General features: G+C 36.8%; 1 protein-coding gene across 15 annotated transcripts in view; it reads right to left on the bottom strand.

Annotated features, from left to right (window-relative positions):
* Nucleotides 1-26104, bottom strand: part of LOC144324194 (uncharacterized) — a 580701-nt gene that overhangs the window by 261306 nt on the left and 293291 nt on the right. For 5 of the 15 annotated variants that reach the window (XM_077915477.1, XM_077915475.1, XM_077915478.1 and 2 more), the window contains exon 4: nucleotides 15370-15479. The exons of 4 other annotated variants lie outside the window; for them this stretch is intronic. In XM_077915477.1, coding sequence (XP_077771603.1) covers nucleotides 15370-15479 — 110 coding nt within the window. Of the gene's footprint in view, nucleotides 1-9614; nucleotides 9841-11410; nucleotides 11523-11568; nucleotides 11721-15369; nucleotides 15521-21887; nucleotides 22238-26104 lie in introns of those variants that run through there. 6 more of the 15 variants (XM_077915485.1, XM_077915484.1, XM_077915481.1 and 3 more) reach the window with 4 other exon arrangements.

Below are 26104 nucleotides of genomic sequence, written 5' to 3'. Positions count from 1 at the left end.
TTGGTTTGAGATGGCCATAGTTTTTTATTGAGTTAAAAAAATGAGCATGAATGTCAAATTTTGTAATATGACATTTTAACACCTGTGGAAAATGGTTGTATAATTTTTCTTAATATGATATTATTAAGATACTCTCATATTGAACCTTCCTGGTCACATGGTATTATTCTTTCAATATACTGCTGGATTCCAAGTGCTAATATTTATTTAGGATTCTTGTACTGATATCTAGATACTGATCTAGGAAAAAAAAAGATACTGATCTAGAATTGTGATTATCCTATCTTACTACACATTACGATGAATAGTGACCTTTAAAAACAAAAACAGAAACAATGACAAAGCAATGACCCACTTCCACCATGCATCAACCAATCACATCAGATCCTATGAAGGTGCAGCCCAGGCATCTGGAGAAGCTAGTGCAAGGGTGGTTCTGAAAACATAAGTATATCGTTCCTTTTTGTATACATTCAAATGTTGTTGCTCTTTTTTATTTTATAATGTTGTTGCTCTTTAAAAATCAGTGTTATGCTCACTTTTTAAAAATATTTTGGAATTTTTCCTTACTATCTATGATCTGAAATAGTTTCAACAGCATTGGAATCATCTGCTTTTTAGAGATTTGGTGGTAATATAATTCCCTTGTGAAACCAGAAGAGCTGGTTGGTTGTTTTTTTGGGGAGGGAGGCTGGGGTAAAGAGAGAGGTATGGAGAACTGAAGAGGTTTTTCTATTTCTTCTATGGAAAAATATCTGTTTACACTTTAAATTTCTTTTAGAGTCAACTTAAGTATGTTACTGCACCTGAAATGTCAAATTTATTTGCAAAATAATTGAGTAGTCAAGTAGTTTCCTCTGATATTTTATTTTCTCCAATTTTGTGAATATTCTATTTTCTTATTTCGTAAATTTTAATTTAGCCTCTTACCCTTTAGTAATTTAGTTAAGAGCTTAACTATATCACTTTGTTCCTGTCTATTTTTATAACTCATTGGTTTCTGCTGTTCCTTCTTATTTCTTATTCATTTTATTGTTCCTTCTTACATCAGATAATTAATTCTTACAGTCTTCATTATTTATTTATATAGAATTTAAGGCTATGAATTTTCTTTGAACATTGCTTTAGCTATATCCTATCATTATAGGTATTACAGGGTAATGATGATTATTGAGATATTCTGAAATTTCAGTTTATATTCTGCTGTGTCCCCAGAGTTTGAGACATTTTCCTCCAGGAGGCAGGAAATTTTATTTTCTGATTTTGTTCACAAATTTACTTTCATTGTTTTGTGATCAGAAATTGTTCACTTTGCTATTTATACATCTGGAGACAATTGTGGTTTCCTTGGTTGCTTAGGACGTGAGCAGGGTAAGGGTTCATGGTAATTGGAAAACAACGTTCCCCTCTATTTTAATGGAATAGAACAATACAGAACACATAAATGTGCATTATTATTTCAGTCTTCTTCATCTAATCATGGTCTATAAGAGGTGAACTATTATTGTTTTTCTTTGCATGTACTATATATTTCGTATGTTGATGCTATGATATTGATGCATAGAAAACTGTAACAATTATACCTTCATTGCAATTTTCTTCCTTCAGCATTACAAAGGGACTTTCTTCATCTTATTTATATAATGCCTATGGCCTGAATTTTTGTTTGATATTAATACCATGTTGTCTGTCTTTTTTGTTTACATTTACATGGTATGTCTTTGTCTATCCTTTTAATTTTTCTGAATCATTTTGATATATGTATCTTTTCCTTATTTCTATCATAAGTAGGAATGCTTCTAATGTTTTCTCAGACAGCATGGTAATGGGCTATATACAACAGTGGTTCTCAATTGGATGATTTGGTATTCCAAGGGATATTTGGCAATGTCTAAGACAATTTGGTTGACATAACTGAAGGGGGCAAGGTGCTACTGGCATCTAGTGCGAGCAATCTAAGGATGTTGCTAAACATCCTAAAGCACACAGGGCAGCCCCCCATCCACACACTCACCCAAAGAATTATCCAGCCTAAAATCTTAACAGTGAGAAAGAGAAATTCTGATATTAAGAATGAGTTTGTTCTGTGGTCCAAACTGAAATCATTAGACTGTTAGTAATTCATTGACTTACACTATTCCCATGATAAATATATTTGGTCTTAGTTTTGTCATATTATTTGGTATTTCTCTGTAGTTACTTTTTTTAAAAAAAAATTTTTAACTGTGGTATGTTTCTTTATGCATGTTTAGGTGTTCTAATATTTAAGACCATGGTTTTTAATTTCTTTTAGTCATTACCTGTATAGCTATATACTTATATAATATTTGTGGTCCTCTGATTTTGGGGGCTGTACCAAATAGTTTCCTACTATGAGGAATGAAAAAAGTATCACGTTTTCTCTTCGTTGGCATCTTATCCTATTCCTCCACCGCTTGATTTTTGTCAATACTATTACATTTCTTAATATTTACCTTTGTACTAAGTAGTTATATTTCTATTAGTTGATTTCAGTGGTAGATAAACATTCAGTAATACACTTACTACAGATTAACAAATAATCATTTGTTTTCCATCTACTGTCCCCTCCTAATTTTATTTGTTTGTTTATTTTTACTATGAGGTACTTGCTACTCAAAGCATGGTACAGGGACCAGCAGCAGCGGCAGCAGCTGAAAGCTGGTTAGAAAGATAGAATCACAGGCCTCACCCAGACCTAATTTTTCAGAATTTGCATTTTAACAAGATTCCTAGGTGATTTTTATGTACCCTAAATTTGAGAATCACTAGCCTATAAAATTTGCTTTCTGTCTGTTTCTCTACTTGCCATGTTAGTTTTAGTGTTAGTTGATTCTATTAAATATATGGAATGTTCACTGGCAGTCCTTTTGCTCTGTTTCTCCAAGTTGCCTTTTGTTTTCTTAAAAATCACTTTCTAGTAATTTCCTCTAGAAAAGCTCATTGTAAGAAGACACCTTGACTTCTTATATGTGTTCAAAACAGTTGGCTTACAGTCTTTATACTAAAAGGAGAATGTGACTAGCTATAAAATACTTCGTTCATATTTTCTTTCCTTAAGTACCTTGTAGATTTTCACTGTTGTCTTTGAGGATTGCAGGTTGCTGTAGAGAAATCTGAGGCCAGCCTGACTTTTAATCCCAAAAAATGACTTTTTTTTAAAAGATTTTTATTTATTTATTCATGACACACACAACAGAGAGAGAGAGAGAGAGAGAGAGAGAGAGAGAGGCAGACACAGGCAGAGGGAGAAGCAGGCTCCATGCAGGGAGCCCGACATGGGACTTGATCCCTGGTCTCCAGTATCACACTCTGGGCCAAAGGCGGCGCTAAACCCCTGGGCCACCAGGGCTGCCCGAAAATGACTTTTTAAATACTCTTTTTTTGCCTGGCTGCTCAAGTCCTATAACGTTACCATAATGTTCTTGGTGTTGACTAAAATGGGTCAATTTTCCTGGCACTGTTGCCCATTCAGTAGGTAAATTCATTCTTTCCTTTCAGGAAAATTTTCTCAAATTGTATCTCTAAATAGTTGTTCCATTTCATTAGTGTTTTCTTTCAAAAGGATTTCAAACAAACATAGTAGGTCTCTTTTCCATGTTTTCTATTACTACCATTTTCTTTCGGACCCTTTTTATCACTTTCTTTATATCTATTTCATTTCATTCACTTGTTCTATTCCTACCCTCTCATGGGTACCTCTGTACCCTTCTCATGGCCTCCACGGGGTCTCTTGATTTTATGGTACTACATCTCCCTTTATCTTCCTCTCTGCATTGTCCTTCATCCATATCCTATACCTTTACTCTTCTTCCTATTAATAATTATGCCTTGAGGAAAAATAATAAATAACAAAATAAATAAATAAATAATATAGAATATATAATTATTAAATAATTCCAAAGTAAGTATAATTTTGAACCTCAGTATAATCCTCTAAACTACTTACTGAAGTCCTAGAAAAATAAATCCTAATAACCTAAATTCCTGAAAGAGAAATAACCTAAAGGAGAAGTGAGAAAAGAAAGAAGGAAGAGAGAACTGCATGAAATACAGATCACAACATGTGAGATAATATTTGACACAACTGAATGGACTGCTGCCAAAGTAAACAATAACAACAACAAGCATAAACTAATAACAATTAGTAGCAGTGTTATTTCATCGGCCACCATCTACTGAGCTGTGGATTGCTCAGCATTGTGCAGAATTCATACAGCATTTCACTTAATGCCCCACAATCACCCAGGAAGCAGGTACTTTTATTAGCTCAGTTCTATAAATAAAGTGGAGCTTAGGGAGGCTAAGAACGTGTCTTCAGTTAGTCTGGCATGGAGTTTGGGGAGAAGGATCAAACCCAGGTCTGCCTGATTCTAAAGCCTCTTCACTTAGCCACTTGCTCATTAGAGGGAATTGTTCAGAGAAGTGGGTATCTCAGGAAATAGCCTGCCCAGAAAAACTGGCTTCAATGTGCAAACAGATCAGTAGCCCATAACTGGATTTTCCAGCTGTTCCCAGAAGCTTAGCACGGCATACAGTTATCATCAGTCACACAGCTGGCACTGGAAATCTTCTCTTCTCCTTTCCCAGCAGAGTGGACTTGTTATAAAAAGCATGGCCACAATGGCCACTGAGTATGCTGTTAGAAGGGTATATAAGATGGGAGAAGTTCAGTCATGAGATTAAGGAAACAGTAGAAGGAGGCAGGCAAGTTAGAGAAGCCATCAGTCAATCATTTGACATTCAAGAAATAGTTATTAGGACTATTAGTTATTAGGACTACCCTGTGCCAGACACTCTTAAAGAGCTTCAGATTCATCAACAAACAAAAGAGACAAAGATCCCTGTCCTTGCAGAGCTTGCATTTAGGTAGGGGGAGATAAACAAAAAATAGCAAACAGCAGATTAGGTATTGATTAGAATATACTAAATGTTGTGTTGAAGGAACAAAAATAGGGGAGGCAGAAGAGTGGGGGTGTGGGGCAAGTGGTAAGTGTTAGAAGCGGTCCCACCAAAGCAGCTTCCACTTTGGTAGACTCATTCAAATGCTGAAAGTTTCAGAAGTGGAAGGAACACTTGCCATGTTCTCATCTCTTTCACTACGGCAACTGCTAAAGTCCTTATCGGCATCAGTTATCATGATGATGGTCATCAAGATATTGTTATTACTATTACTGACTATTATTTATCAAACAATTATGATGTGTCAGACACTATGATGCAAACCATTTTACAATTTCATTTAGCACTCATTTCACATTGCCTTTTCTTTTTATCTTTAATTAGCACTTGTAGATAATCTTGTTTGGCCCATGACAGTGGCCGCAGTAGGTCCCACAATCTTTTTTTCTTTCATACTCCTCATGGGGCTGTGCCCAACTCTAGGCTCTCAAGCACAGCATGCACAGAGTATACACACCCAGAACATATTTGCTGACGACTGAAAAATACACATTCATAGAAAAACAGGACCAAAAATATGGTTGGAGAAATCAAATGGCAGGGGCCTGTGGGCACAATACCAAGAAAGCTGTGGAAGAAGGGCAGCTAGTGCTCAGCAGGAAAACAAAGGGAGAAGCATCACTGACCACCAGCTCTTTGCACTCCCACTTTCCTCCTGTTGCCATGTTCTTTTCTTTTCCTTCTTTTCCCCTCCCACCCCCTTAGACATCTCACTTGCCAACGATGCAGCCTGAACTGCTCCCGAGCAGTCTGTGCTCTCTCATAATTGATAAATGGAGGTGTTTTCCAATAACCTTATAAATCACAGCATGTAAATGGTTACAGTCGGGATGAGGAAGAAGAATCTGCTAGGTTCTAGAAGCCATGAGTACCTTGGAAATAAAGAATAACCCTTGCAAAATGACAAAGATAATTTCTTTTAGTATCATTGCCTGGCTAGGTATTAGCCATGAAATTACAGAAGGAAAAAAAAAAAAAAACAAACACCAACAACACATATTCCTATTTTAAGAGAACAAAAAGGCATGATGTATTCCAAAACAGTTTGTGATCATTAAATTACATAACCTGTTATGTTTTATCCCTAAATGGCTTATTTTTCATTGTGTTTTACCCTGTTTGCTGCCTTGAGTTCTCTCAGAAGTAGGTGGAATAGGAAATCTTAAATTATTTTTTTATTACATAAGAGAAAAAAAATAACATGCCAAAGAGGTCAAAATATAAAATTGCTTGAGTATTTATCACCCTGAAATATAAAGACTTAACATTAACTTTTAAAAATATATGACTTCTATAATTGTTGAATCATTATTTTTGATTCAGCACTTAACATTCATAAGAAGCGCTTCTTCAATTTTGTGGGAGGCTTTGATGAGTATTAAATATTTCTAAGATTGTTTACAGCCAAGAATTGTGGATTTTTGTATACAGCATGCTATTGTTATGATTTAACCTAAAGAAAGCCAAATTAAAACTGATTTACTAAATAGGTTAAGGATAGCATACTTATTCACGATTTCAACCCTATTTCATGCTTAGACAGGCAGATCTTAATTATACACAAAAGAATACAAATGTTATTAGCATGATAATAATTATTTAGAAGATGTCCTCTTTTAAAAAAAATTAAACCAAGATTGTCATTCATGCAGCTACATTTTTCAACAGAATGACAGCTTTGCTAGTCATAGATATGTTCAAAGTACATATACAATATTCAAAGCTGTACAGCAGACATGTTATCTGCATGAGCTCGGATATGCAGTGCCAGCGACGCACTGCACACTAATCATTATGTCCTACCCACGGTACTACATGCAAATACAATCCTTTGTGACATTTTGTCAAATATTTTGAGGATTCTATACTCCTTATCACACCTCCATCCCCATGTCCTCATCAACAATCAGGCACCCAGAAATCAGTTCCACGGATGGCACAGGCTCTAGCTAGTCACAAGCATAACACCATGCCAAATTAATGAAAAGAAAATTAAAGATTTACATACTAGTGGCTAACAGGCAGGGCACAAGCAAGGCAAACTCAAGTTTACATTTACCGCCTTGCTGAGCTGTGTACGACAGACAGCCCTGGGAAAAGCAACTTCACCTTGTATTTGTGTAGCATGAGATGTAAACATTACATATAGTAGCCAGCATATGACATAATGGATAAATCAATTTAAAGGTCCTGCATTTGGAAAACCTACACCATAGGTCAATACCTATTGTCAATGAGCCTATATACAATCAGATTGAGAAAATGTAGAAATGTTTCAGGACTAAAGAGTTGGCTACAGTACAAGCAATGCATTTTTGAACATTGATTTGCCAGAAGTGTATCTGTTGTCTGTTGCTCCAGGCTGGCATTTTTAATTATTTCTGGGACAAATGGATCAGTGATACACAGAAAATCTGTAGGGCTTCTTGTCAAATTAATAAAATAATAATGAAAGTAGTCATTTCAGACTGCAAACTGTCAAAAATCCTTCAGAGATCTATAGTAATCTACATGGTTAAATAAACTAAAATGCTCCTGCATGCTATTTCAAATCCTAAGTGCGGTGACATAAAATAGATTGTATAGTGTCCATTGTATACAATGACACCTACTGTGACAAAACCCGACTATGTTTAATGACCTTTTTAAATCTTATACCTAGAGTCCATAAAAGCATTGTAATTCAGTTGTAAAACACACTTTAATAATCAAAATGCAGCTGTTAAAATAGCATTGCTCATAATTCTAACTTGAGGCAATTTTTTTGTTTTTAATGCAGAAGAGCAGACCACAGTTTAAAATTCCTATGAGGTCACTATTGGCCATTACAGTGTTTTTTTGCAACTTAATAATAGATGTTTTAAAGTTTAAGTGCAGCCTCAGGCACTCATAAGCATTTATTACAAATCGCTGGTTGCCTCCCTTATGCAGAGAGGAATAACATTTACATACAGTAGCACGGATTAATAAGATAAAAAATTTGAAAAAGCCGTCAGTCAGGGAGCGAAACTGGTGCTAATAAAGCCCACTATATTCTTCGGAAATATCAAGCCGTCTGTTCCAATATTTTGCCATTCCCCATGAGGTATACAAATCCAAATCAGATAAGTCTCAAGCAATGCCAAAGACATGCTGCTCTGCTCTCCAGTGGCACCCGGCTGAATCTTTTATTTATCTTCAGAGCAATTGTACATTCTAGTATACTAAAGACTGAAATAAACTGAACATCACTCATCAGAAAGTTTCATCAAACGGGGCCCTCTCCTTCCTTGTTTGCTAAACCATGATTAGTGAGAAAAATGCACTGCAAAGTATGTATCATGGTAAGGAAATGTAATAGTAGGCATGGGACCTCTGTAAGCAAGGGCTAGTTAAATAGAACCACATCTTGCTGGAGTTTAAAATGATGCTCACGTGAAATCAGACCTAGAAGAGAGAAAATTGCTTGAGGAAAGGGAGTCCACATGCCTTGCTGTCCTCCGTTTTGGAGTGGCTCAAACCCAAAGGTACAGGGAAAAGCGAAAGCAAAAGAGCACACATAATTTCACACGATGATTAAACTGCAAAGATCCGTGTTCTAACAAATCACTGTGCCACTCTCTCAAACTGCAGCATAACAAAACTGCACATAAAATCATTTCTGCCCCTCGGAACGCTGCTAATTAAAAAGTACAACCGTTAGTGCTCTGATTGGGGATGAGGCTGCCCGTTATTTCCAGCCCAAGTGAACATTGATAAAAGAAATTTATTTATTTATACATAATTATTATTGTTACCCTACTGAACAGTGCTGGGGATTTAGAGAAATGAGACGCCACGGTTCTAATTTTTCTTCAAGAAGTCTGCCATATTAACTCCATTGAATAATTACTGAAAAGTAATACACTCGTGTAATATTACCTTATGCAAAATTGCATTAATCAAAAAGTGAGCCTGCTGCAATCAAGTAATTTGGGGGTGGGGAAGGCGTACATGCATAGCATATTTTCTTCAGGACTTATTTTCCTTACAGCAGGGTATTAACTAATAGTTTTGTAGCAATGATCCCATGAAAAAAAAGGGAAGTAAATCAAAGGGGGGAGGATACAGCCCTGTTCTTACACAGAGAGGGCCACATAAATGCAAGGGAATGACCAGGTACTATCTTCACAGCCTCCCCCATCGCTCCGACTCTGTACACAATAAAATAAATCCTGCTTGACCTCTCCAAGGAGCCAGACCATTGTTTCCCACACGAAGAAGTAAACGTAGACGCTTAATTACACCCAGGCAAGCTTTACAGAACATGGGGCTTATGATACAAAATGATCAGTTTCCTGTTGTGATAGGTTTTCTTTGGAAATTAAGGAGAAGGAAAAAAAAATGTATACATGGGGCAGATCATTCCAGGTGTGCATGAAACGTGGCAAATTAGTAAGGGTTCTTGTGCATACATAATGTCTCATAACTACCGGAGTCCTAAAGCACTAATGCAAGTGCGATCATTTTTATAGCCTTTTGTCTTTTAAGTTTTGCTGAGAAGAGTAGAAGGTGCCTCTCAGATTAGAATCTAGCCCTGTGCCATCACAAGGGACAAAATAGCATTCATTAGAGATGTGCATTTCATTTCTTTATTTTTAAAAGGCTGGGTGGCAGGGTGGCAGGCTTGGCTGCTGGTTGTTTTGTTGTTGTTGTTTGGGTTGTTGTTTTTGTTACATTTTTCTTAGTGGCCGTGGCTGTGAAGTGTGGTTTCTTCCACCAGCCTCTCCCAGGCTAGCTGTGAATAGTGCCCATTTTGAGATTAGGAGATTAGGTTATTCATCACTTGAGATGCTTCCCGCTGTGCCGCTACTATCAGAGCGCAGCCAAATCAAAACATCTCTGGAAGGCATTTCAGAATAATTGAATGCATCATAATTTCCCTATTAATACATATCTCATATTACAGATTATGCATGAAATGTTCACATTATCTGTTACTTTTTGTTAACGTCTTGCTCCTTGCCAGTAAATTTAATACACAGAGTGAATCAGCATGCTATGATGAAGGGATAGGTTACTGATAGCCATTTTTTTTCAGGATTCAGTAGAAAATTAAAGTAAATCGATCATTTTATAGCCCCACTGGAATGGCTACAAGGGCATGTTGCTAAGCAAATGGTAATTTAAATGTACTGTGTAATTTTTCTACGCAATTTACTGAAGGCAGATTTTATTTCTCAGTTAATATCAGATGCTCTTTATCTGTTAGTGCATGATGTATCCGTGATAGACAAATTATTAATCTATGTTTTAATCAAATGCTGCAGCTTGATAACTAGTCATGTAGGCACTCTAGGAGTTAACACCTAGAAGAATCTGACTATTATTAATACCGCAAAAAACACAGGTGATTAATTCAACATTCACTTACATCAAGAGCTTGCACTAAATTCTAACAAAAAGTGATCAAAGTAAACCCTAATAAAATTTAATAAAAATGTCCACATTCTACAATAAAAAGTATTTTCAAATTTATTGTACATCTGGCCACAAAAGATGCCCTGTTTAAGTATTTTAATATTTTGGCAACATTTTAAATGTAATCTGGAAGCATCTATCTATGCACTGTAAATACTAAACATTTTAAGATAATATACTATCCAGGGTAAAAATTTGTCTTCTTGGGCAAATTCAAATAGCAAACAATTTATTTTCATAAAAAAAAGTACTTAACCTGCATATCAGGGTAGTTTCAATTTTAGAATAAATCAAAAGTTCCATATTTTAAGACATATAAGAATACATAAAAGAATCTGTTTGATGACACCCATCATTTTTATGAAATTAAAAAGGAAAAAGGAAGGCCCCATTTACCCTTCAGGTTGCCAAAGTAAAGGCAAGATCCTCCTGCTGCTGGTGTACAAAATGTATTATTGTCATTAATGAAAAAGTTAATGGGCCATTTTCTTATATATCAATTTACATTTTACAATTTGAGTATACAAATGATATGTACAGCAGAGAGCTGATTATTTTTGCTCAAGGAAATAGTTTTAATGTGTTTTTATGGACATCAAATGTTGTGAATAATGATGCATCCACAGAATGCAAATAGGATGACAGCTCTTGGGCTGTGATCAACAGTCCTTGGATAAAAGGTCTGCTGGGACAATCATGTTCTGTGGAGGGCCTGAACAGTAAAAAATGGGAAACAAGGAGGACACCAGGATATTTGCAAGGAAGATCAACGGATGGGATTTGGAGTATGTCAGTCACATTTGGACATCAGATAATATTCTCAGTATTAAGAGAAAAATCTATTTAAAAGAGAATGTGTCCATTTGGCAGTGGACTGCAGACAGAAAGATATTGCTGATTCTGGGTGATAAAATCAATTTCTGAAACTAGTCATGTCTCACTATATAAGAAATGAGTTTTAATAACACATTTATACTATAGTTCCAAATACCTTTGGTTTACTAACTTCTTTGTGTGGGGTTCACTTTTCCTTACTGCTTAAAGGCAGTCAGTGCTGCAGGCCAAATAGAAATATCTCCAGGAATACTACACAACAAACTTCTCTGGAAGAGATATGAAGAATAATTTATTGAATTGACACAAACTGAGTCTCTTTTCTAAAAAGCATGGGATAATGTCAGATCAGTTACAAGGCTACAAGTACAGTCTCTGAAGAGCAGCCATTTCTTTAATTCATTTGCATTTGTAGGCAGGGGCCACCTGCATAGGCCACCCTATGTTCCATCCCAACACACCTGCACCTGTAAAGAAAACTAAGTGTCATGCTGACTGGTGGAAGCCACCACATGCCCACTCACCCACTACCACAGAATTGGCTTTCCCAATTTCCACCTGAGACTAAAGGGTTGCAACATAGGCCTGTAGACAAATAGACACAGACACAGAAACACACACACACATTCAGGTTCTGCCAGCAGAATGCCAAGACATCTGGATGGAGTTGAAAAGTTCAATCATTCATTTCATTTCCCCTTTTCATCTGCATATTTGGGAAAGGGGACTCACTATTCTCTCATCGATGAGAATTTTCATTAAAAAAAAAAAACCTTTTAAACAAGAAAAAAAAATAGAAGTGATGCTGAGTTACTTAAAAAAACACACTTTCTAGGTAGCTAAAATGAGTTAATTTCAAAGAAATGCTTGCAAGACCATGTAAACATAAAACAAAATGTTTTACAAACATTTTAAACCTGTTTCTTAAGAATTTGAAAGAAAAAGAGGCCATAAACAGAAGACAACATGACCTTAAAGTAGCATCTATGATAAGCTGCATCAGGAAAAATTAAATTAAATGGGAACAAAAATCCTATACTAGTTATATTTTTATTAAAACGTGGGGATTTCCCAAACCAACATCAATGCAGCAGGACTGGAAAAGTATATTATGGCTTCAGTAGATAATAAGAGACAGCTGAATGTAAAGAAATACTTATCCATACGTGAATAAAAATAAGAAACATAATGGAGATAGACAAATTGCTCTTCCAGGATGAAATACTGTGATGGAAATGAAAATGTGTTGCTCTCGGAACCTGGGATTATCAAATCTTTATTTTTTTATTTATTTTTTTTTAACTACACAAGAATTGACAAATTGGCAAAGCTTTTGTTCCATGGTTACTTTCCTATATATTTCTTTTACCACTTCCTACTCTGCCGCCCAAAAGCTTACCTTTAAGTATTGCCTTTTAGCCAATGGTAAGCAAAATTCCCTGGCTGCTCTCATAAACCCTGCCTAGAAACATGCACAATGAAAACAACCACAACCACCACAAAAATGAATCCCACCTTGAAACTTCCTTCCCCCAAACAAATACAGTTGTAAGTTGCAGGAAATTGGGGGACCATATGCCTGCATTGAAACCTAGATAACTGGAATTATTTGAAATTTGAAACACTGAGCACAAAAATAATTAAATTTGGAATGGCTCCTAGAAAATGATTTAAGCTCCCAACATTACTTCAAAGAGAGCGTCCTTCCCACCCACCTCTATACAAAACAAAGTTACTTCTTTAACTTCTTCCTCTGGTCTGGAAATCAACATGCCTACATCCTCTTATATTTGAATTTATTTTCTCTGCCAAAATCCAGCATCAGTGCCTTTAGGCACACATAGGAAATGAAGTGGGTTGGATATGCTATCTTTAGCTATTCTTCTATGCATGACTAAAAGCTGAAGAGAGTTAACTGACCTCATATGTATATGAACTAATTGTATAATAAAACTGCTTTCTCCTAAGAAACTACATATATATTTTATTTTTGTTAAGTATACATATATGCATATATATATGGTTTTTAATACTGACATGTAAACATAAGGTTTTGAAATATATATATATTTCATGGCAACAGGTACTTCTGTTAAAGGAATTTTATTCTATAGCCTAAACTATATTATTTTTAGTATAGGTGAATATACTATTTTTTACTATAATTTAGAAATTATCAAGTTTATTTCCTCCACCTAATTATCCAAGGAGGCAAAAGTGCCAATGGACCCTGAATATTTTGTCAAAATCAGAAGGATAGCATACATAATTTAAGTTTCAGCAAAAGTTGTATTTCACTTTTTCAGTGTAGATCTAAAAATCTCACTCTTTCTTTTTAAAGAAAGTGGAAGTGGTCATCTCCAATTGAATCAGGTATCCCTTGAAAAAAATCCAACACTTAAAAGATTTTAATTCAGAAAGCCAAAAAATGATGAGATAACCGGTTCCAGTCACCTAAAGGACTCAGCATTTTGCAAAAGTAGCCAATGTCCTTTTTTCTTATAAACAATGCTATAAAATTAAGAATCAAAATTTTTTAAAAGTCACCTTTTATCCCAACTCATACAAAATAATCTGTATCATTTATTCCGTGTCTTTCGCTTCCTAACCATACATACCTTTTACATTGTGTAGATAACATGTGCATTATACCTTTCCACTTAACACTATGGAATGGGCATTTTTCCTGCTTAGGATATCTGAATGGTATTTAAAGAGACGTCTTTTAAATAAATGAATAGTTTTTCAATTGGAAGCAGTACTGTCATTTTGTTTTTAAAGAGGAAGCTTTTATCCTCTTATAGAAAGTAAGAAGTCAAAGCCAGAAGGATCATTTCTGAAAGCTTAATATCCCTTGCACTGATGTCAGTACCCACGATCAAACAGGTTTCCTGCTTAACAGTGAATTGGGGGTACCAGTTTGGAAGCCCAAACTTTCCATTCCGTTCATATTGTCAAACTTAAGAGAACTTAACCAATCAAGATCACTGAAAATATAGAGGTTGCAGTCATGCCTGTCCATATCTAAGGGACAGAGAGCTCCCTGGACAAAAGGCTTCTTCCAACAAAAGAACCATTTGCAAATTCCAAACTTTCCTTTTGGAGCTATTCTCCAGAACACTAAAGTAGTACAGCAGCCAGGACCATTTGTGGGTACATTTTGTAGCCAAATGAAAAATACACAGAAAACATCTCACAAAAATGGACCAAATCAATAAAGCAAATAAACGCTTCTCTTCAGCACTCAGCAGGTACAGCCTTATTTTCCCACCATTCTAAAGTAAATCAGCAATCTATCTTGAAAAATAAAAAGAATATTTCACCACAAATTGACTGCATTTAATAAAATGCAAGCTCTCCTGCCCAGACAGAGAAAATGTGAAATCAATAGTCAAATTCCCCATCTTCTTTTAAGTGAGAGAAACTAACATATAACTTTATTGTTGCTCCATGAATTATCCCATGGTTTTTCACGTTGTGGCAAGAACCCTGCCAATTCTTCACTTTTCAGGTAAAGAAAAAAAACAAAGCACAGGAAATAAGTCAACAAATGACTGTCTCTTTTGGCAAACGAATGGATTACAAAGGAAAATAATTTCCTTGATAAGAATATATCAGGACACTAATACTTGAAACGTATTGTTAGAAGAGAACATCATTTTTTAAATGGAGAGTGTTTCCTTTCAAATGGATTTTTTAGCACTTTCTCTTTAAAAAAAAAAAAAACAAACAAACCATGCAGTATTGAATTAGTTAAAGGGTGGGGGGAGCTTCAACCACCATGGTAGAGTACTTTCAAACTGCCACCAAGATGGACACTAGGGCAAATACAAACTGTGGGCAATCTTTTATGATTCCAACAACCATGGCAATGCCTCTACTAAGTAAACTGGGAAGAATGCTCCTGAAGGCCCAGAGTTTCCTGGCCTTCTCTTGTTGATGGGAATTTGCAAGTGGAGAAAGGTCCCAGGGCAAAATTTGTGGCACTTCGGTGCCCCCTTGTGTCCAATTTGGCACCAGCATGAACGACACTGGGTCTGTGTGGAAAGTGGAGCAGGAATTCCTTAAATCCCGTAAGAGTGCAGGATGGGGTGGAGAGGAATTGTAATTTTCTACCTCTGTGTCTGTGGAAAAGTCAGTTGCTGGTGCAATGAGAGATTTCCATGCTGCCGCTTCCTCAGAACATTTCAGATGCCCTCCACCTGAACCCCTTGGCTGAATTTCATCTGAAGATAAACCAGAAAGAACAGTCTTGCATCCTTGGCTCCTGGACCACCATAAACAAAGAAAATCATTTTAGATTGAAAAATGTTATGTTCTTATTACCAAGATATAGAAAAATTGGAGATAGTATTTAAAGTCTTTTTGATAGAGTCTTTCTTGGCCTCAAATCTCTCCCAAATTTTGAGACTTGCCAGATTATTTTAAACATTTTCATGACAGTAACTATTTCATTCCCTCATCACGATTCTTTTTTTCTACATGCAAAGTGACTTTGTAGAAAATTGGGTCACCAATGGATGCGAGAATGTCACTACATTCTCACTCACCTACGCACACCTTGAAACATTAAAAACCAATTCTACATGTAATAAAGCTTGGAAATTTTTCAAATTCAATGTTGGGTTGAGGGCAAAGGACAATTTGCCCCATAAATACAAATTTGCTTCTGATGTTTATCTCTGTCGATGGTTTGACTGCAGATCCAGAATTGGATTGCAGTTCTGTCTGCAAGAATTACCTGGGAAGCATCTCCTCCTTCTCAACACATTTATTCACACAGCTCCAAAGACATTCCAACGTGGAGGTTATATGCTTTCTTTGACAGAAACGACTGTTGGAGGTTTCAAACTTCATATTGTATCAAAGGATGGGAGGATAAGAGATCCAGTGATAAATCAGAGAAACAAAAGGCAGGGAAAGTAAAGCAGTGAGAAGGGAAGCACATGAATGAAAAAGGGAAAGAGAAGAAAGTGAATCTGGCCATAGATCTCGGTGAGAATGCCTTTTCTGTCTCAAGTGAGAGTACAATTATGACTCCCTTTTTGCTCTTTTTCTGGAAACCATTAGAAATACATGTGGGAATTAGAAGACTGCACTTATGACTGTCTTTACACTTTTGGTAACACAGTGGGTCTCATGGACAATGGATATTCATCTGTTTGCCTTCAAAGGCAGGTAAATCCAAGGCTGTGCTACCACCACTACTGTTCAGTGAATCCCTCCTGTGAATGTCCCTGTGTATTTCCAACAGGATGAAGAGGAAAGCCCTTTGGGGACTCTTCGGGATAGTAAACTACTGATGAATAGTACTTACATTGAACATTTGCTTTAAAAAAAAAAAAAGCTAGGGATTGAGGAAAGAGCAATGATCTTTCTCCTCCAATCTGAATCACAGACTCCTTCCTTTACATCTTGCAACAAACAAGACTATGATTTCCATCTTCATCTGCTGTCAATAGTGCTTTTATTAAATGACATTTTTTTAAAAAAATAAAATAAATAAATGGCATGATTTTCCTTTGGTCAGAATGGTTTGTGTACTTCCCTGCCCCATGGCCCCTGCAACTAATGACATTTATTTAAAAAGACTCACCCTAGGAAGGGTTGTGAGTCTCTGGAGTAATAGTTAACTGCCACAAATAAGGATTGAATTCATCACCTTGACCTCTACCATGGTAATTTCAATCCAGGATTTACCACCTTGTCTTGGCACAGTGCTATGTCTAGAATACTTGCAAGGTAAGGTCAAAAGTAATGTGTTCTACTATCATTAAAGTACAAAAGTTTGGGAGTGATTTTCTTCACTATATACACAAATCAGAGTAGCTTCAAAATTATCCATGAAATAGAAACATTGCAAACTGCAGGGAAGCTGGGTGGCTTAGGCAGTTAAGCCTCTGATTCTTGATTCCAACTCAGGGAATGATCTCAGTGTTGTGAGACAAAGCACCCCCCGTTGGGCTTGGCACTAAGCAGGAAATCTGCTTGAGATTTGCTCTTTTCCTCTCCTTTTGCCTCTCCTCCCCCATCTCTCTCTTTCTCTCAAATAAATAAATCTTAAGGTGCCTGGGTGACTTAGTCGGTTGAGTGTCCAACTCTTGGTTTCAGCTCAGGTCCTGAATGCATGGCTTGTGGTATCGAGCCCTGAGTCTGGCTCCGCACTTAGTGGGAGTCTGCTTGGATACTCTCTCCCTCAGCTCCTTCCCCAGGTCATACTCTTTCTCTCTCTCTAAAATAAATGAATCCTTTAAAAAAAATCTTAAAAAAATAGAAATAACACTGTAAATTTCATTCTGGGTTTTTGTTTTGGGAGAAGAAAGTAAAAGCAGGGAGTTATAGTTGGTGCCCTTGCTTATTTAATGACTTATTCTTGGCTCGAAGACATAATTAGGAGGAATATATACCAGAAAAGCTAAACCATCTTTTCCTAATAAAGGGAATCTTTAGCATGGAGTTAGTCTGGAAAAAGGGGAGTAAATCAGTGACCTAAGCCCAGATGGAGAAGCCAAGAAATACTCCAAGTGTCTAGGTGTACATACTCTAAGTTGAACATGACAATGATATTACCTCATTCTGCCAATAAACACCTTCCTCCTAGATAGTCTCATAATCTTTTCTCTTCCTTCATTGAGATCTCTGCTCAAAAGCTGCCTGACTACCCTATCTAAAAAGTCCCAACTCAGACACTCTCGATCCCTATACTCTGCTTTATTTTTCTCTATACCATATATTGTCTCAGGACTTTATACTATACCTGTTTGTTGGCTATTTCCCTGAGTGGAACACACATTGTATGATGGTTTTGTCCACTGTTTTATCTCCAATTCACAAAAGAATGTCTGCACAGTAAGTGCTCAGTAAATATTTGTGGAATGGCCAATTGATTGAACTTTAGATACATATAAGTAAGTGTTTCCCACATATAAACATACCTTTAAAAAAATCTGGAAAGGAGCACCTGGGTGGCTCAATGGCTGAGCATCTGCCTTCTGCTCAGGTCTGATCCCCAGGTTCTGGGATCAAGTTCTGCATCAGGTTCCCCACAGTGAGCCTGCTTCTCCCTCTGCCTATGTCTCTGCCTCTCTTTCTGTGTCTCTCATAAATAAATAAATCTTAAAAAATTTTTCAAATTAAAAGATCTAGAGAATTTATACTCTAAGCAACTATCTTACACTTCTCCAATTTAGGATTGATATGCCTGAGAGTACCACAACAGAATGCTCAAAGCCCCAGGGTTAACATAGCACAATATTTTGACTTAAAGACTCTTGAACTGTATCATGTGTCTGAATCACCTACAGAACTAGTTCAAAATCAGATAGCTAGGCCCCAACACCAAATTAAGTGGGTGTGCCTGAAAATCTAGGAATTTCTAGGAAGTTCCTAGATGCTATTGATACTGCTGGTTTGTGGGCTACATTTGTATATCAGTTTTTCTCAAAAATTTAACAGTCACGGTAGCAGGGGATGGTTAAATACCGTAATAAATTAAAACACATACACATTATGGAGTATAATATAAATTTTCCCTGCATTTTTTAAATAAAAAAAGAAATGTTAAGAAATGCTAGTTTGCTGTGGGCTGACTAGGCATGAACTAAGAGTCTAACTCACCTATGTCATAAAGGATACTTGCATACAAATGGTTGAAGAGAACTGGTATAAGCCATGTAGGAGTCAAGATAGAAGTTTCATGAGTGCTACAAATTTTTTGAATATAGTGAACCTCTCAAGAGTTGATTCAGAAGGAAATATAGGAACTTGATCTGTGGGTAGGGATGTTGGTGAGGTCCTCTATTAGGCTAACGATGACTTTGAAGTGGTTACAGGAAGCACAGTTTAGGCTGGCAGTTAGTGGCGGGTAGCCAGAGACTCTGGGTTGTCAGAGCTCACCACACAGAGTGGGGCTGTAATGTCATGCTATCAGTTATCTGGGTCAGCCATCTGTGGGGCCTGTTGCTTTTAAATGGTCCTCTTGAACCTTTGGCTTTCATCTTTCTCTTACAACAGGGAAAGAAAAGAATCAAATGTAATTTAACATCTTATAAAAAGACAGATCCTAAGTTCATATGTCCATTGCTCACATCTCATTGCATGATAGATCCTTACCAAGACTGATACAAGGCAACCTGCCACTAAAATCCAAGGCAAAGAGTCCTCTTCTGGTGTCAGACTGTCAAGAAAATAAAATCCAGCCTTTTTGCATCAACTTATTCTGAATATATTTTCCAAATGCAGAGTGTACATGATGAGGACATAAACTGGATAAAAGCAGCAGGTGAGTAAGGGAAAGAAAATTTCGGTGTTTCTGGTAGGTGTTGGTTCTTTATCAAGTGATAGGCTACTTCACTGTGCACACATAAAATAAAATCTTGGCTCTGTGTATTAATATAAATCTTTCAAGGGCTGAAGATCTTTTATCATTAATGTCTTCTTAAGAGCCATTCCAGAAAATAGTGCCTGGGATCAGTTTGATACTTAGAACAATAAAATCTTTCCCTAGTGAGTCTCCTAAGGCTGGTTTTTCATAGCTGTAGGAACCTACTCTCCACTTCTATTTCTCTACCACTCTTTGCATACTCTCCCCTAAAATAAGAGCAAGGAATGTCTTCCATGGAGAGAGGTACTCACCTGTCCCTCTCTTCCATCCTAAAAGTGCTACTTAGATTTTTTTGAGGTTGGGTTAGATTTGAAGCTGTCCTCATAAGCGTTCTATTTTTCTACCCAAATCCCTCTAGCAGGAAACCTTCCTTCCATTCTGAAACTTTATTTATTTCTGTTATTCCAGATGTATGTGCCAATCAGTTTAGCTCCTGCCAATTCCTGTTTATTAATAATGCTAACGAAAGAATTGAAATTCTACCAGATTTCAATCTCTTTTTTTTTCATGCCTCAATAATGAGTCCTAAAAGCGATGAATTCTGATATTGTCTCAGCAACTCAAAGGACTAGGTACGATCAGAAATTTGACTGGCTTTTGCCTACCTTGCACGAACTCAGGAGGGCTATTCGTACTGCTAACTGCCACTGTATATGTGCAGATAATTTGCATTTTCATTGTTCTTTATTTTATGTTATTAGTTATTCATGAGATGAATATCGCATTCAACAACTAATCTATAAAGCTTTTGCTTTAAATAACAATGTGCCGTTTTTGTTGTAGGAGGTGGAATGGAGGATGGACGTCCCATTTAGAAATCTTGTACAAAGAATTGAAAAACGAATGACATGTAAGCTCTTCCTTGCCATATGTAAAATCGGGATCTCAAAGAGAGTGGCATTAGAGTTGGAGGAAACAGACTGTACTACATAGGTTTGTACATATAAGGGCCATATTAGCCAGCTGGACCTACTGAGAAAGGTCCCTCACCAGCCAGCCAAAGGGAAGAGAAGGTCAGGTTTAACCATACTATGTAATGAACCTGTAAATGACTAATTATTTCTCTCACCAAATAGCACAATCTGCATGTGAGGCGAAAACCAACACAGAAAGCATCTGAACTCATTTTTTTTTCGATTGGATATAGTCCAAATTTCATACACATTGCTTTCTACTTTTCCCAATAAAGGCTCATGTCTATATTAACACAAATTGAAAAGAAAAAAAATGCAAAGATTCCACGCTCTTTCTTGGTTTCAAGAAAGAATACACTAATTAAGTAAAAAACATTCAAATTTGAATGTGAGGTCCCAGCTGTGTGGGGGGATTCTGTAAATGTGTGCCTACACAGCGGATGTACATTTTGCTGTGCATCCTTACCTATCTCGATATGAATGTTGATGTAGATAACCCCTAGATAAGTTCGTTTTAAAAGCAGATCAATGATTTCATTTACCAAGAGGGGAGCATAGGGCCTTTACTATACTCAAAGGATTTCACTGCAATACCACTGTGGTTATCTAGGTAGGGGCTGCTTCACCTTCAAGGCAGTGAATTGCTAGGTCTTGACTTGCGTAGGAAGGAGGTAACTATCTCTCCTAGGGAATAAAAAAATCCATAAAGAGAATTCCATGTTTTTTTCAATAATACAACTTTGAAACTCAGAAATTCTGATAGAAAGATAGTGGTGACAGCAGTAATATGGCCTAATACAATGGAGAAAATAGAGAAAAATAGGAATATAAGATTTATGATTTTTTTAAGAAGAGGAATACATCTTTTTCATCCTTTCATCTTCCCAATACTTGGTATTTGGTAAGTGTTGAAGAACACTGGTAATCACAATGACACCAAACATTGATGGAACATTCTATGTGCCAGGCACGGTTATAAGTACTTCACAGATTTCAATTCATGTTATCCTCAAAAAAGATCCTGTCAGTGATCCCTATCATCATCCCCATTATACAGATGAGGAAACTAAGGCATGGAGAGTTTATGAAACTTGATTGAGGTCACAAAACTAGTTAATGGCAGAATGGGATTCACATTCAGTGGCTCTAGCTCCAGAGCTCAACCTCTTAACTTTAATGCTAAACTGCCTCTTATTGTACAGCATAAGAACTGCTGGACAGAATTGCCAAATTTTATTGAGAAGCTGAATTCTACTGTCTCAGACTGGAAATGTGAGCTCAGACGAAATTGGAAACATCACACCTAAATTCTAGGAATACCAAAAAATTAAACACACACATACACACACACACACACACACACACACACACACAGGAATTTATGATGATTATGTGTAATTTTTTGGCAGCTATACTATAACAACAGTTAGTTTAAAATGACTGATATTCCCTGAGAAAATTTAATCCTTCAAAACTTTAGAATCTATTTGGCCAGTAAATTTTTGGCAACATTTCTAGACATTTCTCAACTGCAAACACATAACCAGTTGAGGATAAAAGTTGTGAAAATGTGGTGTTTCTTTTGTTTCCCCCTTTGCTCTTTCTTCTAGTACACAACTCTTGTCCTCGTCATGCCCAGCTGTCTCATTCTGGCCTGCATTTTCTGGGCAACCCTTCATCTTCAATCCTACAATACAAGAGAAATTACATGTCATGTGTCTCATCCCCCAAATACTCTCAATTTTTGTAGATGATGTTTTAGCTCTGGAACATTTTTTTAAGTGAGATTTAATGGGATGCCTCAAATCTCAAATGTATGAATAGAAGTACAGGGAACCTGGTGTCGCTTTGCTGAACTCCTTCCCCCTACTTGCCCTTACAAGTGTCTAAGAACCTGAACAGACCCTAAGCCACTTCTTAGATCCAAAGAAATGACACAAAAAAGGGGGGTGGCAATTCAACCATGGCACATGCATGGGTATGTGAGGTATGTCCCAAAGAAAAGCCTGCATATAGCTGACTCCAGCCCAGAGAGTTCTGTCCTGCCTTAGCCCTGTTGTCCTGACCCCTCTCTGCTGTGCCTTTTGCTTTGACTTAGAGTTTACCAGCAACAGAACCAAACAAGGACAGTAAGGGACTCTCTACCCCTCAGGATGAGGGCATCTTTCTTCTCTCCTCTCATTTACCAGAGCTTAGACCCTTAGCTTCCTTTCTGCTATTCTTGCTGCATCTCAAGCCGTACAAACTCAATGTTGTGCAAAGCTACCCAGCATCTGGCAGTCATGTTTCCTTTCCTAAAGCCATGCCCCCTCCCCAAAAAAGGAGGAGGGGTAACTCCCATACAGTTCTACCACATGAGCAGCAGTAAACATTCCAAGTCTGGTCCCATGATGCGCCTACTCTTTCCTGACATCCTGTTGAGCCCAAAGACCCAATGTAGGGACAGTGAGTAGGAAACCAGGAGGGTCCTATTCAGGAGGAATAGGAAAAAAAACAAAAAAACAAAAAAACAATCCTTTTGAAGGGAAACTCATTCTTTTTTTTTTCAAGATTTTTTAAAAAAATTTATTTATTCATGAGAGACACAGAGAGAGGCAGACACAAGCAGAGGGGGAAGCAGACTCCATGCAGGGAGCCTGACGTGGGACTCGATCCCGGGTCTCCAGGATCACACCCTGGGCCGATGGCAGGTGCTAAACCACTGAGCCACTCAGAGATCCCCGGGAAACTCATTCTTTGTTTGGGACATACCTCTTGAAAATTTGTTGATGCTACTTGAATGCTTCAAAAGTTCTAAACTACTCCCCAATTATATACTTTAGCTAAAAACAGTACACAATTAGGCATGTTCATTGTAATAAAAAATAGAAAATACAGATGAAGAACAAGAAAAAAATAAGCTATAATCCCTCTAGGTATTTTTCCACGGACATATGCTTACAAAGTGTGATAATAGTATTTTATAGATTTCAATTGTATTGTAATCATCTTTCAATATCCATTATATACATCTAAAGCATCATCTGTAGAGTCTGTAGGATTTTTTTCCCTGAATGTATTCTCTATTGCTAAGCTTTTATATTGCTTCTGAGCTTCCCTGCTTTAACATCACTGCAATGACTGAGCAATGAGCAGATCACAGATCAGCGGAGAGGAAGAGCTCTAAGTTCATATGTGGGTCCAAATCCTAAATAGCCATGCAACATGGACACTTGGACATATTTCATAAAATCCTCCCGTGCCTTGTTTCACCATCTGTTTCAGGGGAAAGTAATTGTAAGAACATACCTTGTCAGACTGTTCTGAGTCTTAAGCAAAAAGATATATGTAAAGAACATAAGCATGGTGCCTGGCTCATCTTAAGCAGCCAGTAGAAGTTGGCTATAATTAAATAACTCATCATCATGTGATTACTTCCTTAGAACCTATTCCTAGAAACGGAATCAAAGGCCCCAGGACCCACATTCCTCAGGATTTTTATCCATATTGCTGATTGTCTTACAATTTCTTCTCCCACCAGTGAGTATGAGTGGAAATGAAAACTGCCTCCCCACATTCTCCCTTATTTGGGACAAAGTCCTTTTTTACAGAAGGTAGAATGGGAGAAAGAAAGGGCCCTGAGCTTGGAGACAGAAATTCTGTGGTCTACTCCCACCTTTGCTATTTATTCAGTAACCATGTGGCCTTAAACTCTCAATTCTCTGAGTCCCAGTGTCTTCATCTATTAAGAAAAGGGGGTTGGGAAAACCAGTAGTAGTATTCATCCTAAAACACTATATGGTAGAGTAAATAAAGTAGGTCATAAAAGTACCTTATTAACTATGCCTTGTCACCCACATGTGAAGTACTTTAGTCTATCTGGGATTGAGCTCTAAATACCCCTATTATCTCTAGAAATAATAGAGTTCTAATTCATTTCAATTTAATATTTACTGAACATCTATTATGTGTCATATGCTGAGCAAAACACTGAAGCTAGAGACAGAGACAACAGTGGAAATAGGTACCATGCCATGTAAAAATGTACCTGAAACAGAATCCTCAGAAGGCAGGGGAGGGTATAGATATTTAATACAATTTAAAAAAAAAAATCAGTACAAATTCGAAAACTTTGTTTTATATTTTTTTAATCGTATCAAAGTTTTTGTTTGTTTTTATTCAGGTTATGAAACTATCACCTCCAAGATATCTGCAGGTAAGAAGTTGAGTGATAAGGAGATATTCCTGCACAATCACAAAATCAATCACAAAAAGGAAAAGGAAAGAAATAACAAGAGAAATTAACATAAGAATCTCTGCCTTGTTCTGTGTATCAGAAAGTATGCCTCTGAGTTCTTCACATCCTCTTACTTGATAATGGCATCTGCCCATGGGGATCTGGGGTTCTGTGGCCAGAGAGAAGGGCCAGGGCAAAAGAAGGATGCATTGTGGGCCTTGGTACACACATCCCCATCCCCACCAGCCAGGACAGACTAGCCTACCCCCCAACTCCTGCCTCATTCTTATTCTCAGTCCTCACAAGCTCCTTTTCTGTCTTAATCAGCTCTGATCTGCTTTTAGCAGACAATAATAGGAATAAAGAGCAGCATAGATTTTGGCATGTGTGTGCTTCCCCCCCCCCCTTAATCTTCTATCCAAAAAAGAAAAAGAAAAAAAAAAAAGTCCTCTCTCTTTTACAGGCTTCTATTGTTTTAGAAAAGAAAAAAAAAATTAAGGCAGGAAGAACTGGGACCATAACAGATGACATCTCCTTATAGCAAAGCTGCATATTTCATTATCGGCAGGACTGATCTTAATTTACAGTAGACATTGCTGGTCCTGCATTTTATGTTGAAATAATGGGAATGTTTCCTTGTGAAAGCCGTAATGAAAAACACAAATAGTATATCTTTTAATGATTAACATTGACTAATTCTACTGATACTGAATAGCATGTGCTGAAGAGATGGATTATCTCTGAAACATAATTTTACTAAGCACTGCTATGTAATTTGTTAAGCATTTAGTAATAAGTATGTCTAATAAAATACAAAAAAAATATTTAGAAAATGAACCATAATTTTAATATAATTTTAATTAATGGGAGTGCAATTGCAGTGGTTTAAATTACATTCCCAGTGGTAAGAAGCCTTTCAAACCTAATTTGTAAGCCAAGATGGTGGCTCTAATGACTGGCAGCAAAGTTTCTTCAACAGATTTCATGGGGCATGATCCAAAGATAATAGGTTCTCAGCCCAATGACAATCCAATTACAATGCCAATCAAAGCCAACTTCATGCACTCTAATTATCAGATTTAGCTGTCAGCTCAAATACAAACATAACACTTTTATTTAAATAAAAATTTAATTTAGGAAAAAAAAAGACGACTTCATGTGTGATTTATTGAGACTGCCAGAGCAATCTAACTTATTTCCCTGGTAATATAATAAAATCAGTTCTTGTATTAAAAAAAAAAAAGTGAAAACTTTTTCTCCCCACCCATTCTTCTGTATCTGCTATGCTAGATTATTTAAGAGTTACTTTAAGCAAAAAAAGCATAACCTAACATGGCA

Source organism: Canis aureus, chromosome 11 (assembly GCF_053574225.1).
Source record: "Canis aureus isolate CA01 chromosome 11, VMU_Caureus_v.1.0, whole genome shotgun sequence".
In the NCBI taxonomy this organism is placed as follows: domain Eukaryota; kingdom Metazoa; phylum Chordata; class Mammalia; order Carnivora; family Canidae; genus Canis; species Canis aureus.
This window is presented reverse-complemented; position numbering and strand designations above follow the sequence as displayed.